Below are 19,741 nucleotides of genomic sequence, written 5' to 3'. Positions count from 1 at the left end.
AATAGCTTATAAAACAGTAATTACTCCTAGAATTCGAGGAAGTCCGCTCTAACACTGAAAATACCGCAAAGAAGGAGTAGCTCTACTAGCTGTAATTTTTTCACATCCTCCATCTGTAATTACCCAGAATCCTTTCGATTTTGAAAAGGAATTATGTGTGAAGGCATGTGGAGAAAGCTGAATGGTCACATTCAGTTCTGTAACATCTCTATATCCACAGGGGACTCCCTCTCCTATCACCAGGGACGTCCATTCTCCACCAAGGACCGGGACAACGATGTTGCGATCACAAACTGTGCTTTGTCTTACAAGGGAGCCTGGTGGTATAAAAACTGTCACCGCGCTAATCTCAATGGAAAATATGGGGAGAATCGCCACAGTCAGGTGAGCAGTGAAGACGGTGTTCCCAAGCTGACAGGTTGCAAGGAACATGCACAACCTGCCAATGTCAAATGGTGTCCTCTCTACATACTGTCTCTGATGGGACATAGGTGTTGCTGGCTGGTCTAGTATTTATTGTCCGTCCCTAACTGCCTTTGAGAAGGTGGTGGTGAACTGCCTTCTTGAATTTCTGCAGTCCATGCAGTCTGTAGATAGACCCATGATACCCTTAGAGGGGAACAGAATGCCAGGATTCTGAACCAGTGACACTGAAGGAACAGCACTATATTTCCGAGTCAGAATGATGAATGATTTGGAGAGGAACTTGCAGAGGGTGGTGTTCCCATGCATCAGAAAACCTTGAGCTGGTCCCATTGGCTGATGGCACAGAGGGTAGGTATTGGCTGGGAGATGTGGTGTGTGAGGGGAGTGGGATGGCAAGGTGGCTCGGTGTTTAGCACTGCTGCCTCATAACACTGGGCACCTCAGTAAAATTCCACCCTTGGGCGGCTGTCTGTGTGCAGTTTGCACGTTCTCCCCATGTCTGCGTGGGTTTCCTCCAGGTGCTCTGGTTTCCTCCCACAGTCCAAAGATGTGCAGGTTAGGTGGATTGGCCAAGGGGAATGCGGGATTATGGGGACGGGGTGGCTGGGTCCTGGCGGGATGCTGTTTGGAGGGTCAGTGCAATCTCGATGAGTTGAATAGCCTGTTTCCACACTGTTATGTTTCTATGAATGTGAGGAAGAACAGGGGTGGGTCCTGGAGTTGGAGACGATGAATGATTTGAAAAGCAGACTGGATGGACACTTGAGTGAAACATTCTTGCAGAGTAATGGGGAGAATGTGGGCAATGAGACTGACTGGATTGCTCTATTGCGAGATAAAATGGAATATATGGAATGAATGGACTCCCTCCGAGCTGTAATGGCCAAATAATTCTGTGCTGTACTGTTTAACATAAGCAGATCGATATTGGAGCATGGCATTGCTTTGTTTCCCCAGTGTGATTTTGCCATCTTGCCTTTCCAGGGTATAAACTGGTTCAGCTGGAGAGGTCATGAGCTGTCCATTCCATTTGTTGAGATGAAGGTGCGACCCTCCGACTTCAAAGCAATGATGTGGAGAGGCAGTCACTCCCTGCCTTTACAATGAGCTTGCTTGGAATCTAGCTGCAGTCTGAACTGGAGGGTGGTCAGCGCTGGTGATCAGAGAATGATTCCTCACAGTTAGAGACCCTTTCCGCTGAAGACAGACAACAGGAGCAACCTGCCCCCTTTTGAATTCACACCGAGACTTGCCAGGCCCCTGTCCAAAGACTTGCTGTTGAAATGACCTCCACACCCCTGGGGGACTGAAGACGTTCCCAATATCCTTTCATTTAGACGCAGCTGGAATGTTTCAGCACGGCTCCCCCTCTGGATATTTCGGATTCCTCTGGGTTGGTTTCTCTCTCTCTATCTCTCTCTCTCTCTCTTTCTTTCAGTCTGCGCAATGCTCCACACACCATCTACAACAACTGGCCTGCATTCACCCAGGACAAATAGATATCCCTCCCCTGACTTCTGCTTCTTCACATTGCACCCTGGGCCACTGCGTTTTGAAATCATTTGAGAAAAGAAAACAAAATGCAGCTTCCTGGAGCTGGCAACATTTCACCTCTGTAAACACACCAAGAGGGTACAGGCCTCTAAGATACTTGCTGAAGGGCCTACTACAGGGAATCTCACCCAGGAACATGGGAGTATTGACACAGGGTTCAGGGCTACTGAAGAGATTTAGCAAAATAGTTTAGGTTTCATTCAGCAGCAAAAGGTGGCAGGGAAGAGAGAGCAGGGACAGAGGAGAGCAGCAATTAACAGCAGCAAGTAAAATCAATGGGTTTGTACAGTGAAATGTGTAGGAGCAACAGGCCAGCAAGTGGAATTAATAAACGGAGCAGACTGGCCATTACACATGGATCTCACTGTATCACACTGGTCAATGTACACGGCCGTCCCTGTGTGTCGCACTAGTCAGCGTACACAGCTCTCCCTGTGTGTTGCACTGGTCAGTGTACACGGCTCTCCCTGTGTATTGCACTGGTCAGTGTACACGGCGCTCCCCATGTGCTGCTCTGGTCAGTGTACACAGCTGTCTCTGTGCACTGCACTGGTCAGTGTGCATGGCTCTCCATGTGTGATGCACCGGGCAGTGTACACAGCTCTCCCTGTGTGTCATACTGATCAGTGTACACATCTCTCCCTGTGTGTCACACTGGTCAGTGTACATGACGCTCTGTGTGTGATGCACTGGTCAGTGTACACCACGCTCCCTGTGTGTCACACTGGTCAGCATACACGGCACTCCGTGTGCCGCACTGGTCAGTGTACACGGCTCTCCCTGTGTGCTGCACTGGTCAGTGTACATGGCTCTCCCTGTGTGTCACACTGGTCAGTGTACATGGCTCTGCCTGTCTGTCACACTGGCCAGCATACACAGTGTTCCCTGTGTGTTGCACTGGTCAGTTTACACGGCTCTCCCTGAGTCACATTATCCGTTGGAGGCATATTTATTGTCACATTTGTCAAAAATATTGATGTGGGGTGCTTTGCTGTTCAGGGAGTTGGTCTATATATACCTCTTCTTCCCAGCTAACCAGCTGTGAATCCTCCCAATCTGAGCACACTCCAATCAGGTCATTTTGTCTGGTTTTGTTATGGTGGATGACCATTCGCTGATTCGCTCAATCGCTACGCAGTCTGATGGGAAATCAGCTCAATGGATGGGTGTTATATTCGCTGATAATATCCTGCTGCTCAGTCTGTGCTTGCTGGTCCATCTCTTACGGTACTGCACTCTTCGCGTGGTACCATCTGGTCCCAGCTTTCCAACACTGCTGTAGATCAGAGTTAAATCTTTTTATAAAACATTCCTGTTTGCGGCAGATTAACCCTTTCCCCTGTGGTAACGACTTGTGAATGCATGTGTCTCTCTAAAAGCCCCGAGGACTTGACTTTCCACAGCAATGGTACACGACAGGTTCTCAAGAAGCAACTTCAGAATCCTCTTCCATTTTGTATCATTTGGAATAGAACTGGAAATATAAACAACTGTCTCTGTAATCACTGACTCTTCTGGTGTTGCACTTGTATCTGTTCACACCTCAATGCATTGTGGCAGGTCACAGATGCGCAAACTAGAGGGCTGAGACCACAGTGACATCTCTTCTGTTCAACAGCAAACCAGTCTCTGCAAATTGATTCCAAACTTAAATACAGTCTGAAAAAGCAAATAGTAAAATAATTAGCTGAATTAATAGGACATTGGATTCATAACAAGCTTAAATTAAAGACAGATTAAATTGAAAATACACTGTATTAAAAACATGTTGTTAAATTTGGGTGGAGTTAAGAAAAGATCAGCAAAGGAAAGAAGACATTGATGAGAGCAGTGTACAGACCCCCAAACAGTAGCCACACTGTAGGAAAGGCTGTGAATTGACTAATATTGGGAGCAAGTAAAAAAAAGAGCAATAATGTGCGTACCTTTAACCCAAACAATGTGAAGAATAATCAAATTGGAAAGGATGGTCTATGTCAATGAATTCATAGAGTGCATTAACAGCATTATATCATTAGAGTCAACCAGGGAGCAGGCTATTTTGGGTCTGGTCATAGCTAATGAAGCAGGTTTAATAAATGACTTCAGAGTAAAAGAACGTCCGGGAAGTAGTGATCATATAATGTTCAGTGCAAGAGTGACAAACCTTGGCCAGAAACAACCGTATTTAAATTAAATAAGGGGAATGACAATGAAATGAGGGCAGAGTTAACAAAGTAGATTTGGCAGATGAGACAGTTTAGCAGGAGTGACAATAAGCAACCATTCAAGAAGGTAATTCATGACACTCAGCAAAAATGCATCCCAGTGAGGAAGAAGACTCGAAGAGAGGGATAAACCAACCATGGCTAACCAAGAAAGTTAAGGAAGTAAAAAGTTGACTGGGATAAATTCAGAATCCAGCAAAGGAGGATCAAAAAGATAATAAAGAGAGGAAAAATAAACGATGAGGACAAACTAGCAAGGAATATAAAAATTGACAATAAGAGCTTCCTTAAATATATAAAAGGAAGAGTGAGGTCAAAACGAACATAGGGGCCTCACGAAGTGAATCTGGGGAGATAGTTATGAGTAAGAAGGAAATGGCAGAAGAGTTAAATGGACATTTTGTAGCAGTTTTTATGGTGGAAGGCACTTCAAACATCCCATTTATACTAAAGAATATGGAGAGGAATTTAGTACCATCACCGTCACTAGAATAGTCCTAGACAAACTAATGGGGCTAAATTTAGACGGGTGTCCCAGCTCTGACGGCTTACATCCGAGATTCCTGAAAGCATAGAACATAGAACAGTACAGCACAGGACCAGGCTCTATGGCTTACTGAATCTGCGCCAATCATGATGCCATTTTCAAGTAATCCCATCTGCCCATGCCTGACCCAAGTGTCTCTATTTCCTGCCTGTTCATGTGTCTGTCCAAATGCTTCTTAAACATTGTTATACTATCTGCATATGCCACCTTCCCTGGCAGCTTGTTCCAGGCACTGACCATCTTCTTTGTAAAAAAAAACTTAACTTGCACATTCCCTTTAAACTTCCCCCCACCCACCTCAAACCAATGCACCCGAGTATTTGAGATAATGGGAACTGCAGATGCTGAAGAATCTGAGATAACAAAGTGTGGAGCTGGATGAACACAGCAGGCCAAGCAGCATCTTAGGAGCACAAAAGCTGACGTTTCGGGCCTAGACCCTTCCTCAGAAAAGCGGGATGGGGAAAGGGTTCTGAAATAAATAGGGAGAGAGGGGGAGACAGATCAAAGATGGATAGGTGGAGAGGAGACAGACAATTTAAAGTTGCAGGGATGGAGCCCAGTCTCCTAAGGTGCTGCTTGGCCTGCTGTGTTCATCCAGCTCCACACTTTGTTACCGCCTGGTATTTGATATTTCCACTCTGAGAAAAAGACAATGGCTACATACATCTCTCATAATTTCATAAACATCTATCAAGTTGTCCCAGAGCTCTGATGCTCTAGCAAAAGCAATGTGAGTTTGTCCAAACTCTTCTTAGTTCTAATACATTTCCAATCCAGGCAAGGTCCCCGTAAATAGATAAAAAAAAAACTGCAGATGCTGGAATCCAAGGGAGACAGACAGGAGGGCAGGATGAGGTTAATAGGTAGGAGATGGGGATGGGGCTTGAAGTAGGAGGAAGGGATAGGTGGAAGGACAGGTTAGGGAGGCAGGAATGAGCTGGGCTGGTTTTGGGATATAGTGGGTGGAGGGGATATTTTGAAGCTTATGAAGTCCACATTGATACCATTAGGGTGCAGGGTTCCCAAGCAGGACATGAGTTGCTGTTCCTGCAACCTTCGGGTAGCATCTTTGTGGCACTGCAGGAGGCCCAGGATGGACATGCCATCTGCGGAATGGGAGGAGTAGTTGAAACGGTTCGCGACTGGAAGATGAGTTGTTTAGTGCGAACCGAGCATAGATGTTCTGCAAAGCGGCCCCCAAGCCTCCACTTGGTTTCCCCAATGTAGAGGAGGCCACAACGGGAACAGTGGATGCAGTATACCACATTAGCAGATGTGCAGGTGAACGTCTGCTTGACATGGAAAGTTTTCTTGGGGCTGGATGTGGTGGGGCTGGAGGGGAGTGTGGAGTGGACAAGGGAGTCATGGAGAGAGTGATCCCTCTGGAAGGCAGATAAGGGTGGGGAGGAAAAAAATGTCTTTGGTGGTGGGGTTGGATTGCAGAAGACAGAAGTGTCGGAGGATGATGCGTTGGGCCCAGAGGTTGGTGGGGTGGTACGTGAGGATAAGGGGGATTCTGGTTTTTTTATTGCAGGGTGCCTCCGTGCTTAATCCGCCACCTCCATGCTTACTTCTTTAACTGTGAGCCTAACCCTCGCTCTGCTGACCCCTTCTCCAACCTCCAACGCCCCCCTCTCCTCCTGGACACCACGCCAAGTCCTCCTACCCTCACTCGACCTCTTCATCCGCAACTGCCGTTGTGACATCAATCGCCTCAACCTCTCCACCCCTCTCACACACTCCAACCCCTCCCCTGCAGAACATGCAGCCTGCTGCTCCCTCAACTCCAATCCCAACCACACCATAAAACCCATGGACAATGGAGGCACAGTTGTAGTATGGTGCACTGACTTCTACATCGCCGAGGCCAGATACCAACTCTCCGACATCTGCTCCTTCCGCCCCTTTGATCATGATCCCACCCCCGAACGCCAAACCATCCACAACCTCATCACATCAGGTGACTCCCACCCACAGTCTTCAACCTCATTGTTCCCCAACCCCGCACCGCGTGCTTCTATTTGCTTCCCAAAATCCACAAACCTGACTGCCCTGGTCGACCCATTGTCTCCACCTGCTCCTGCCCCACCGAATTTAGCTCCACCTATCTGGGCTCCATTTTCTCCCTCTTAGTCCAGGAAGTCCGTGACACCACCCACATCCGCCATCTCCTCCAGAACTTCCAATTCCCCAGCCCCCAACACCTCATCTTTACCATGGGCGTCCAGTCCATATACACCTGCATTCCCCATACAGAGGGCCTAAAGGCCCTCCGCTTCTTCCTGTCCTGCAGGCCCAACCAGTCCCCTTCACCGACACCCTCATCCGCTTAACCAAACTCGTCATCACCCTTAACAACTTCTCTTTCAATTCCTCCCACTTCCTACAGACAAAGGAGGTGGCCATAGGTACCTGCATGGGCCCAAGCTATGCCTGTCTCTTTGTAGGTTACGTGGAACAATCCCTCTTCCATACCTGCACTGGCCCTCAACCCCACCTCTTCCTCCGTTACATTGATGACTGTATCGGCGCCATCTCGTGCTCCCACGAGGAGCTTGAATAGTTCATCCACTTTAGCCACACTTTCCACCTCAATTTTAAGTTCACCTGGACCATCTCTAATACCTCTCTCTCTCCTTCCTGGACCTCTCTGTCTCCATCTCCAGCAACCACCTAGAAACCGATATTCATTTCAAGCCCACCGACTCCCACTTCTATCTAGAATACACTTCCTCCCACCCACCTTCCTGTAAAAATGCTATTCCCTATTCCCAATTCCTTCGCCTCCGCCACATCTGCTTCCAGGATGAGGCATTCCACTCCCGTACATCTCAGATATCCTCATTTTTCAAGAACCACAACTACCTCCCTCAGCAGTCGAGAATGCCCTCAACCGTGTCTCCCGCATTTCCCGCAACTCATCTCTCACACCCCATGCCCGCCATAAAACAAACCAAAACAGAATCCCTCTCATTCTCACATACCACCCCACCAACTTTGGATTCAACGCATCATCCTTTGACACTTTCGCCATCTGCAATCCGACCCCTCCACCAAATTCACTTTTCCCTCCCCACCCTAATCTGCCTTCCAGAGGTACCACTCTCTCCGTGACTCCCTTGTCCCCTCCACGCTCCCCTCCAGCCCCACCACACCCGACACGTTTCCCTGCAACCGCAGGAAGTGTTACACCTGTCCCTACACTCCTCCCCCTCACCCCCATACCAGGCCCTAAGAAGACGTTCCACATCAAGCAGATGCCCACCTGCACACCCGCCAATGTGGTATACTGCATCCACTGTTCCCATTGTGACCTCCTCTACATTGGGGAAACCAAGTGGAGGCGTGTGGCCCGCTTGACAGAGTACCTATGCTCGGTTCACACTAAACAACTGCACCTCCCAGCCACGAACTGTTTCAACTACCCCTCCCATTCCACAGATGATATGTCCATCCTGGGCCTCCTGCAGTGCCACAGAGATGCTACCCGAAGGTTGCAGGAACAGCAACTCATGTCCTGCTTGGGAACCCTGCAGCCTAACAGTGAGGACTTCACATTCTTCAAAATCTCCCCTCCCCCCACCACATCCTAAAACCAGCCCAGCTCGTCCCTGCCTCCCTAACCTGTCCTTCCACCTATCCCCTCTCCCACCTCAAGCCCCACCCCCATCTCCTCCCTCCTAACCTCATCCTGCCCCCTTGGCCTTTCTGTCCTCCCCGGACTGAGCTATCTCCTCCCTACCTCCCCACTTATACTCACCTTTACTGGCTCCATCCCCACCTCTTTGACCGGTCTGTCTCCTCTCCACCACTCTTCTCCTCTTCTACCTTCTATCCTGTCTCTATCTGCCTCCCCTTCTCTCCCTATTTATTTCAGAACCCCTTTCACCTCCTCCATTTCTGAAGAAGGTTCTAGGCCTGAAATGTCAGTTTTCCTGCTCCTATGATACTGCTTGGCCTGTTGTGTTCTTCCAGGTCTACACCTTGTTATCTACGTGTTGTGTGCATGGACACGTGTATATGGAGCCAGTAGATGTGGATGAGGTCTCAAATGAATATTTTGCAGCTGCATTCACAGAGGAGAAAAACATGGGAGCTGGAGATTTCATTTGGGGCAGTGAGGTTTTAGAATATGTTAAGATTAATAATCAGGAGGTATTAGATGTTTCAATAGGTGAAATAACTGTGCAGAGGCCTGTATACTGTCACTGAGTCACCCTTTATTTACATAAGCACAGTACATGGGATCGACGAGCCTGCTCAGACTCAGTCCCTAGGATTAGGAGACCCTCTGAATCCCTTGTTTATATCTGTCTGCCAGGGCTCCCTGATTGGCCCGGGATAACAACCCCAATTGGGGATCTCTTGGTCCACAAGATTGGTTGGACCATAGATGGAATATTAGGTGCAGTTCTCGTCACCACACTATCAGAAACATGTGATTGCACCAGAGAAGGAGCAGAGGAGTTCACCAGGACGTTGCATGGGATAGAAAGCCTCACTTATGAGGAGGGACTGGATAGGCTGAGTTTGTTTCATCTGGAGCAAATCATGAGAGTGCTTTCCTCATGGCAGACATGTCTTAAGACCAGAGGGTATAAATTTAAGGTGACGAGTTTGTGATTTGGAGGTGATCTCAGAAAGAATGTTTTCAGCCAATGCGTCATAGAAATATGGAATGTGCTGTCTGAGACGGTGATGGAGACAGATATTCTTACAGTGTTTAAAAACCATTTGGACAAGCACTTAAAATGCCAGGGCACACTTGTGGGTAGATGGGATTAGCATAGTTTGTTGCTTGTTGATCAGCATAGATGGTGGGCCAAAGGCCTATTTTTCTGCTGCATGACTCTGACACTGTTGGATATTTTTATTGAGGTGGTAGGCACAATTCTAAGGGATAAGTGGTTCAAAGAGCCTGGGGAGAAAGTGGGAATGGGGACTGCATAGGATGATCCAGTCAGGATCATATTGAATGGTGGAGCAGGCTTGAAGGGCTGAATGGCCTTATCTTGCTCCTATTTCCTATGCTTCTATGTACTCAATGTCTGTATTTATGAAGCCTGAGACAATTTACTTTGCAAATTATTCTTCTAATATACCTTGTTGTTACCAGATTGCACACTGCAGCAATGTGTTCTTAGAACAGCGAAGGGCAGTCCATATCAAATGTAGTAGTAAGCATCAGAAACTAGATTACATTAATGGCTGCATGGTGTGTGAGCATTTCTCTGATAGCAGTTGTAACGTGATCAAGTTCAGCACAGTCTGAAAAGAAATGCAAAGCTTAAACAATTGCAGATTCAGGTGACAACACAATGTAGAGCTGGATAAACACAAGAGGCCAGACAGCATCAGAGGAGTAGGAAAGCTGACCTTTCAGGTAGGGTCCCTTCTTTAGAAATGGGTTTTTGAAGAATGGTCCTGACCCAAAACATCAACTTTCCTGTCCCTCTGATGCTGCCTGGACTACGGTGTTCCTCCAACTCCACACCTTGTTATCTCAGACTCCAACATCTGTGTTTCTTGCTATATCTCCAGATCCAGGTATGTCTGATGTCCGTAGAGACAGTTCCTCAGTAAAACCTAAGAAATTTCTTTTCTTTTCTAATCATTTATGGGATGTGGGCGTCGCTGGCTGGCCAGCATTTATTGCCCGTCCCTAGTTGCCCTTAAGAAGGTGGTGGTGAGCTGCCTTCTTGAACTGTTGCTGTTCTCCTGCTGTGGGTTGACCCACAATGCTATTAGGGAGGGAATTCCAGGATTTGGATCCAGTCACATTGAAGCAACGGTGATATATTTCCAAATCAGGATGGTGAGTGGCCTGGAAGGCAACTTGCACAGGGTGGTGTTCCCATATGTCAGCTGCCCTTGTCCTTCTAGGTGGAAGCAGTCATGGGTTTAGAAGGTGCTGTCTGAGGATCTTTGGTGAGTTTCTGCAGTGCATCTGCAGTGCACCTCCTTAAAGAGGAAGAAGGAGGCTTATTTAAAGGTGAGGCGTGAAGACTCAGTTAGGGCACTTCAGAGTTACAAGTTAGCCAGGAAGGACCTAAAGGGAGAGCTAAGAAGAGCCAGGAGGGGACATGAGAAGTCTTTGGCAGGTAGGATCGAGGAAAACCCCCAAGCTTTCTATAGGTATGTCAGGAACAAAAGAATGACTAGAGTAAGATTAGGGCCAGTCAAGGACAGTAGTGGGAAGTTGTGTGTGGAGTCCAAAGAGATAGGAGAGGAACTAAATGCATATTTCTCATCAGTATTCACCCAGGAAAAAGACAATGTTGTCGAGGAGAATACTGAGATACAGGCTATTAGACCAGACGGGATTGAGGTTCATAAGGAGGCAATTCTGGAAAGTGTGAAAATAGCCAAGTCCCCTGGGCTGGATGGGATTTATTTTAGGATTCCCTGGGAAGCTAGGGAGGAGATTGCAGAGACTTTGACCTTGATCTTTATGTCTTCATTGTTTACAGGAATAGTGCCAGAAGACTGGAGGATAGCAAATGTTGTCCTCATGTTCAAGAAGGGGAATAGAGACACTTCTTGGTAATTATAGACCAGCGAGCCTTACTTCAGTTGTGGGTAAAGTGTTGGAGAGGATTGTGAGAGATAGGATTTATAATCATCCAGAAAGGGATAATTTGATTAGGGATTGGCAACACAGTTTTGTGAAAGGTAGGTTGTGCCTCACAAATCTTACTGAGTTCTTTGAGAAGGTGACCAGACAGATAGATGGGGGTAAAGTGGTTGATGTGATGTATATGGATTTCAGTAACAAGGTTCCCCACATTGGGCTATTGCAGAAAATACAGAGGCATGGGATTGAGGGTGATTTAGCAGTTTGGATCAGAAATTGGCTAGCTGTAAGAAGACAGAGGGTGGTGTTTGATGGGAAATGTTCATCCTGGAGTTCAGTTATGAGTGGTGTACCGCAAGGATCTGTTTTGGGGCCACTGCTGTTTGTCATTTTTCTAAATGACCTGGATGAGGGTGCAGAAGGATGGATTAGTAAATTTGCAGATGACACTAAAGTCGGTAGAGTTGTGGATAGTGCAGAAGAATGTTGCAGGTTACAGAGGGACATGGATAAGAGCAGAGCTGGGCTGAGAAATGGCAAATGGAGTTTAATGCAGAAAATTGTGAGGTGATTCGCTTTGGAGGGCGTAACAAGAATACAGAGTACTGGGCTAATGGTAAGATTCTTGGTAGTCTGGATGAGCAGAGAGATCTCGGTGTTCATATGCAAAGATCCCCGAAAGTTGCCACCCAGGTTGATAGGGTTGTTAAGAAGACATACAGTGTGTTAGGTTTAATTGGTAGAGGGATTAAGTTTTGGAGTCATGAGGTCATGAGGCAGCTGTACAAAACTCTGGTGCAGCCACACTTGGAGTATTGCGTACAGTTTGGGTCGCCGCATTATAAGAAGGATGTGGAAGCATTGGGAAAGGGTGCAGAGGATATTTACCAGGATGTTGCCTGGTATGGAAAGAAGGTCTTATGAGGAAAGGCTGAGGGACTTGAGGCTGTTTTCGTTAGAGAGGAGAAGGTTAAGAGATGCCTTAATAGAGACATATAAGATGATCAGTGGTTTAGATAGGGTGGACAGTGAGAGCCTTTTTCCTTGGATGGTGATGGCTAGCGCGAAGGGACATAGCTTTAACTTGAGGGGTGATAGATATAGAACAGAAACCAGAGGTAGGTTCTTTACTCAAAGAGTACTCATCCTGGCAAGTGGGAGTATTCTATCACACTCCTGGCGTGTTCCTTGCAGATGACGGACAGTCTTTGAGGAGTCAGGAGGTGAGTTACTCGCCATGGTATTCCCAGCTTCTGGCCTACTTTAGTAACAACTATATTTATGTGATGAGTCCAGTTGAGTTTCTGGTCAATGAAACCCCCAGGAAGTTGATAGTGGCGGATTCAGTGATGGTAACACCATTGAATGTTATGGAGTAGTGGTTAGATTGTCTCTTATTGGTGATGGTCATAGCCTGGTATTTGTGTGGCATGAATGTCATAGAATCATTGATCCCTACAGTGTGGCAACAGGTCCTTTGGCCTATCAAGTCCGCACTGATCCTCAGAGCATCCCTCCCAGACCCATCCCCCTAATCTACACTTCTCTGTGCATTATGTGCAATTTAGCATGGCAATCCACCTAACCTTCACACCTTTGGACTGTGGGAGGAACCCGGAGGAAGCCCACGCAAATACGGGGAAATGTGCAAACTCCACACAGACAGTCATCCGAGGGAGGAATTGAACCCGGGTCCCTGTGATGTGAGGCAGCAATGCTAACCACTGAGCCGCAGTGCTGCCCCTTGTTGATGGGGCAGTAATTGGTTGGGTTGGATTTGTCTTGTTTTTTGTGTACAGGACGCACTTGGGCAATTTTCCACATTGTCAAGTAGATGCCAGCGTTGTAATCATACTGGAACAGCTTGGCTAGGGGAGCGGCAAGTTCTGAAGCACAAGCCTTCAGCATGATTGCCAAAATGTTGTCAGGCCCCATAGCCTTTGCAGTATCCAGTGTCTCCAACCATTTCTTAATATCACATGGAGTGAATTGAATTGTCTGAAGACTAGTATCTGGAATGTTGGGGACCACTGGAGGAGGCCGAGACGGATTGTCCACTCGGTTCTTCTGGCCGAAGATTGCTGCGAAAGCTTCAGCCTTATCCTTTGCACTGATGTGCCAGGCTCTTCCATCATTGAATAGGGGGGTACTTGTGGAGCATCCTCCTCCAGTGAGTTGTTTAATTGTCCACCACCATTCACAACTGGGTGCGGCAGAACTGCAGAGCTTAGAGCTGATCTATTAGTTAGGGGAACTCTAAGCTCTGTCTATCAGTTGCTGCTTTTGCTGTTTGGCATGCAAGTAGTCCTGTCTGGTGGCTCCACCAGACTGACACTTCAACTTCATGTATGCCTGATGCTGCTCCTGGCATGACCTCCTGCACTCTCCATTGAACCAGGATTGATCCCCTGGCTTGATGGTAATGGTTGAGTTGGGAATAAGTCGAGCCATGAGGTTACAAATTGTGCTGGAGTACAATTTTGCTGCTATTGATGGCCCACGGTGACTCATGGATGCCCAGTCTTGAGTTGCTAGATCTGTGTGAAGTCTGTCCCATTTAATTGTCACGCAACACAATGGAAGTTATTCTCAGTTTGAAGGCAGGACTTCATCTCCACAAGGACTGTGGGATGTTGTTTGGTGAAATGAAAGAAGTCCATGGATTATATTCAAGAGATATTCCAAGGTCCAGGAATACAAAGCTGAGTTTAAAAAGGGTCAGGCCACTGCCTTAGGCCTTTCAGCAACAGTACACCGAGTGGCAGGGAACTGCAGTGCCCTTTGGAATGTGTCTTATGGAAGGAATTCTGCACTGTATTGACCATGATTGGAAATGGTGCACAGGGAGTAGTGAATGTAGTAACACACAACATTGGAAGAAACTCATTCATTGTTACAGTTTCATAGCGTCAGCTTTGACTAGTCATTTAATAAGGTGGATTTTTCATATGAAAGGAATCATGATGCCAATGATATTAAGCAGACTGTGACCAGGAAAGATGTGGCTGAGAGAGGGGATCCTGTGAATGAAAGAGAAAGACTTACATTTATGTCGATCTTCTCATATCATTAAGCTCTGAGTGGCAGTGAATAAAACCTTTTTTCAATGTGAAACTTAGGAAACATGGCAGCTAGTATGTGCACATCAAGCCACCACAAGCAGCAGTGTCATAGAGTCCTACAGCACGGAGACAGGCCCTTCGGCCTAGACTGGCCCATGCTGACCAAAATGTCCATCCATGCCAACCCTATTTCCCTGCACTTGGCCCATATCCTTCTAAACCTTTCCTATCCATGATAGGAAATACCTTTTAAATGTTGTTAATTGTATGCACCTCAACCACTTTCACTGGCAGCTCATTCCACATGCACACCACCCTCTGTGGAAAATAATTGCCCCTCAGATTCCCATGTATTCTTTCACCTCTTACCTTAAACTGATGCCCTCTAGTGCTTGATTCCCCAACCCAGGGAAAGAGACTGAGTGCATTCACCCTATCCATGCCTCTCATGCCTCATGCCTCCCAGAGCAAGGTGACCAAAACCAAATTCAATAATCCCATGTTGGGCCTCACCAACGTCCTGTACAACTGCAACATAACTTCACAATTTCTCTACTCAATGCTCTGACTGATGAAGGCCAGTGTGCCAAAAGCCTTCCTCACTGTCCTGTCTACCTGTGGCTTCACTTTCAGAAAACTGTGCACCTGAACTCCAAAGTCTCTCTGTTCCACTGTACTCCTTAAGACCCTACTATTCACCATGAAACAACTACCTTGATTTGACTTTCCAAAATGTAACACCCCTCACTTATCTATATTAAACTCTGTTTGCCATTTCTCAGCCCACTTCCCCAGCTGACCCAGACCCTGCTGCAATTTCTGACAAACCTTCTCCATTACCCATGATACCACCTACTTTAGTGTCATGATGATGACAAGCTACTCTGTTTTGGTGATGTTGGCTAAATGTAGCTTTCCCTTGCTGTTCTTATAAATAATGCAATAGGATCTTTTAGATAAACCCAAGCTGGCAAGGCCTCTATTTTACATCTGATCTGAACAAAGATGCATCTGACAGTACAGCATTCCTGCAAGCATTTCAATAAGAGGACAAGCAGATATTTGAACAGTGAGTGCTCTGTTCAGAACTGGCAGCTGTGCCTCCAAATGGGGAACTGTTCCAGTTGAGTAGAGCTTCTGAAATAACGTTTATTACAAGCAAATCCCTTCAGAGCATTTTAGGTGAATTGTGCTGAAGTCATTATGCACTACTGTACTGGCAATATATTATGTGTCCTGCTCAGTATACCAGTTTAAGAGATTTATTAATGATATCCTCAGTGCATCATAGTTTGTGACTTGAGGATTTAAGGGTCTCAGAATCCATCTCACCCTGGACCACTTGAAACATGACGCTCTATTGGAAGCTTGTTGCTCTGTTGCCGGATGTTAGCCCAGACACGCAAGCTATCTCCAGTTTTGTGTACCATGAGTGATAATGAAAGCATTGCCACATCAGGCAAAAATACCCTGCTGGATGCAAACTTCCATCATCCACCCATACACACAATAGGAGCATTCTCCTCATAAAGCATGCTCCTACAAAACTGATATCACATGAGGCAAGTTCAGGTGACTCCAGTGGCCATCTTTAATGTGTCAGGCCCATAGAAACCCCTATTACTTCTTTCTTTATTGCTTCATCTGGGTGTCAGTGGTAAGACAGCATTTATCATCAATCCTTAATTACCCTTGAACTGAATGATTTACGGAAACATTGAAGAGAGCAGTCAAGAGTCAACTGCATTGCTGTGGGTCCAGAGTCACATGTAGGCCAGACCAGGTAAATATGAATGATTTCCTTCCCACTCAGACATTTGTAGCAAACCGTGATAAGTTTCTTGGTCACAGCGCTGTAGCTAGTTTTCAATTCCAGGTTTAATTAATTGAAGTTAAAGCCCCCTCCAAGTTGCTGTGGTGAGATTTGAACTCATGAATTCTTGGCATTAACCTGGGCCTCTGGATTGCTAATCCAGTGACATTGGGCTGACAAGTGGCAAGGGACATTCGCGCCACACAAATGCCAGGCTATGGCCATCACCAATAAGAGACAATCTTACCACTGTCCCTTGACATTCAACGGTGTTACCATCACTGAATCCCCCACTATTGAAACCCTGGGTGTTATCTGACCAGAAACTCAACTGGACTCACCACATAAACACAGTGGCTACAAGAGCAGGTCAGAAGCTGGGAACAGTGCAGTGAGTAACTCACCTCCTGACTCTTCAAAGCCTGTCCACCATCTAGAAGGCACAAGTCAGGAGTGTGATGGAATACTCCCCACTTGCCTGGATGGGTGCGGCTCCAACAACACTCAAGAAGCTTGGCATCCAGGACAAGGCAGCCTGCTTAGTTAGCACTACATCCACAAATATCCACTCCATCCATCACTAAGGCTTAGTAACAACAAGGTGTGTCATCAACAAGATGCACTGCAGAAATTCACCAAAGATCCTCAGTCAGCACCTTCCAAACCCACAACCACTTCCATCTTGAAGGACAAGAGCAGCAGATATATCGGAACACCACCCTGTTCAAGTTGCCCTCCAAGACACTCACCATCCTGACTTGGAAATATGTCACCGTTCCTTCACTGTCACTGGGTCAGAATCCTGGAATTCCCTCCCTAATAGCATTGTGGGTCAACCTACAGCAGGAGGACTGCAGAGATTCAAGAAGGCAGCTTGCCACCACCTTCGCAAGGGGAACTAGGGACAGACAGCGATGCCCACATCCCACAAACGAACAGGTCAAAAAATTATTGTGACACCAGTACCACTTCACCACTAAAGTCTTTCCTGATTAGAACTTGAAGCAGAATGCTTTTTAGAATGGGAGACTTTAACACACTGACATTCAGACAGACTGGGTATGCTCAATGTCATGAGCTCAAACCTTAGTGGGCAGGTACAGCGAGCAATCAGGGAGAAAGTGACATGTTGCCCTCAGTTACAAAGGGATTGGAGCATTGGAAGAAAAGCTCGCTACATTTATATAGGGTGAGGTCACGCCTGAAAGACGCCATGGGTTTAGCCTCCAAATTTAAGGAAGGATAGACTTGCATTTGAGGTGTTACAGTTGTTCACTTGTTTGGTAACAGCAGTGAGGGGGTTGTCATACAATAGGAGTCTGCGACCAATGCTTGTGAAAAAAAGTAAATGCAATACTTTAGCCATGGGTGGGGAAGCATTGGCTCCATGAGCTCAGGGAGGGGGTGGAGCAGAACAGTAGAGATCATACCCCCAGCAGCTACAGTGTTTAGTGTTAGAAGATAGAGCTAAGAGAGAAACAATTCTCAAGACAAGTGTCAGTCCCAGTAAGTCCGGCAAATACTGTAGCACTGAGCAAGCAGAGCTAATACCCTCTGGAGTTTGGAACATTGACACATGACCTCAATGAAGTGTATGAGATACTGAAGGGCCTCAGGAGGTGAGGTGTTCAGAGGCTCTGGTTGGTGAACCTAGAACAGAAGATCCTGAGAAACACAGCCTCAGAATCATTTTGGACTGAGATGATGAGAAACAGCAGCACTCTGAGGTGATGAAGCTCTGGATGACTGTACATCAGACAACTATGTGTTCTCCACCATTAATTCAATAAAGACTGAGATTGACACAGAATCAAGGCAGGAAAATGGCTAAAACCAAGGATCAGCCATAATCCCAACCACGAATGGCTTTCTCCTGTTCCTATTTCTTGTGTTTCCTAAATTTAACATGAGTAAAGTACTCCCAGGACAAAGTTGGAGACAGCTTCCTGTACGCTGTCCCCCATCACACACTCCCAAGACGGGCACAGCACGGAGTTAGATACAGAGTAAAGCTCCCTCTCCACATGTCCACATCAAACACTCCCACGAAACAGGCAGAATGAGGTTACACACAGAGTAAAGCTTTCTCCACACTCTTCCCATCAAACACTCCCAGGACAGGTATTGGTTACAGAATTATGTTTCCTCTGAATTTTGGCAGTTGTCTGAACCGGAATCTTATCTGGTTGTTACTTCATTCCCAGTGCATTATTAATTCATTGCATATGATTAGTTCACAGTGCGACAATAATTCAGTGTGATTACAATTGAATATGTTACTAATTTACAGTAATTATTAATTCACTGTTAATAATTCAAAGGAGTATTAAGTCACAGTGTATTTCTAATTCAGAATATATTAATAATTTAAAGCATTAATAATTCATAGCAAAATATTAATTCAACATATGAATAATTCACAATGCATTGTTAACTCATAGTGTATCATTATTTTATTGTATTAATTGACAGTAAATCACAGAATCCTGCCCTTTGGCCCATCCTGTCTGTACTACTCAAAACATCCACCTACACCAGGCCCACTTTCTCACAATAGGTCCATACTCTTGAATTTTTTGACACCTCAAGAATTTTTAAAGGTTGTGAGGTTTCCTGCCTCAACTCCCCTGCCAGGCAGTGCATTCTAGACTCCCACCATCCTTTGGGTGAAAATGATTTTTTTCAAATCTGCTCTGAACCGCCTGCCTTTCACTTGAAAATGATGCGCCCTTGTTATTGACCCCTTTGACAAAGGAGAACAGCTGCTTTCTATCCACCCTGTCCATTCTCCTCATAATCTTATACACATCTATCAGGTCCAAATAAAACAACCTGAGCTTATTCAGTACCTTTTCATCATTGAAATGTTGCATTTCAGGCAACTTCTTGATGAATCTCCTCTGCACCCCCTCCAGTACAATTACGACCTTCCTCTAGTGTGGTGACCAGAACTGCACACAGGGCTTCAGCTGCAGCCTCACTAACATTATAGACAGCTCCATCATACCCTCCCTGCTCTTATAATCTAAGCCTCAACTGATAAAGGCAAATGTCCTGTATGCTTTTTCAACTGTCCTATTAACCTGTCCTGCCAACTTCATGGATCCGTTGAAACACTTTCCAAGATCCCTCTGTTCATCTGTGCTTGCTATTTCATCAAATACTCCCTTGTCTTGTTCCCTCCTACAAAGTGCATCACCTCATATTTATCAGAATTAAATTCCATTTGCTCATCTGACCAACCTGTTTATATCCTCTGATGATTAACACCTTCCTCCTCACTGTCAATCACCTGGTCAATCTTTGTGTCATCCGCAGATTGCTTATCATCATCCTCCCACCTTCTCATCCCCATCATTTATGAGTATCACAATCAATAAGGGACAAGGCACTGATCCCTGTGGTACACACCACTCCACAAATGGCTTCAGTCACACAAACAATCTTTTACCACCACCTTCTGTCTCCTGTCACTAAGATAATTTTGGATTCCACTTGTCAAGTTACCCTGGATACCATGTACTTTTACCTTCCTTATGAGTTTCCCAATAGGGC

General features: G+C 46.2%; 1 protein-coding gene across 9 annotated transcripts in view; it reads left to right on the top strand.

Moving 5' to 3' along the window:
* Positions 1 to 3,482, top strand: part of tnr (tenascin R (restrictin, janusin)) — a 153,135-nt gene extending 149,653 nt beyond the window's left edge. For 8 of the 9 annotated variants that reach the window (XM_048539986.2, XM_048539987.2, XM_048539984.2 and 5 more), the window contains 2 exons: positions 221 to 384; positions 1,411 to 3,482. In XM_048539986.2, the coding sequence (XP_048395943.1) occupies positions 221 to 384; positions 1,411 to 1,533 (287 nt within the window). In that variant the 3' untranslated portion in view covers positions 1,534 to 3,482. The remainder of the gene's footprint in view (positions 1 to 220; positions 385 to 1,410) is intronic. The other variant, XM_048539989.2, reaches the window with a different exon arrangement.
* Positions 3,483 to 19,741: the final 16,259 nt, after the last annotated feature.

The sequence above is a fragment of the Stegostoma tigrinum genome, chromosome 8 (assembly GCF_030684315.1).
Source record: "Stegostoma tigrinum isolate sSteTig4 chromosome 8, sSteTig4.hap1, whole genome shotgun sequence".
Lineage (NCBI taxonomy): Eukaryota > Metazoa > Chordata > Chondrichthyes > Orectolobiformes > Stegostomatidae > Stegostoma > Stegostoma tigrinum.
This window is presented reverse-complemented; position numbering and strand designations above follow the sequence as displayed.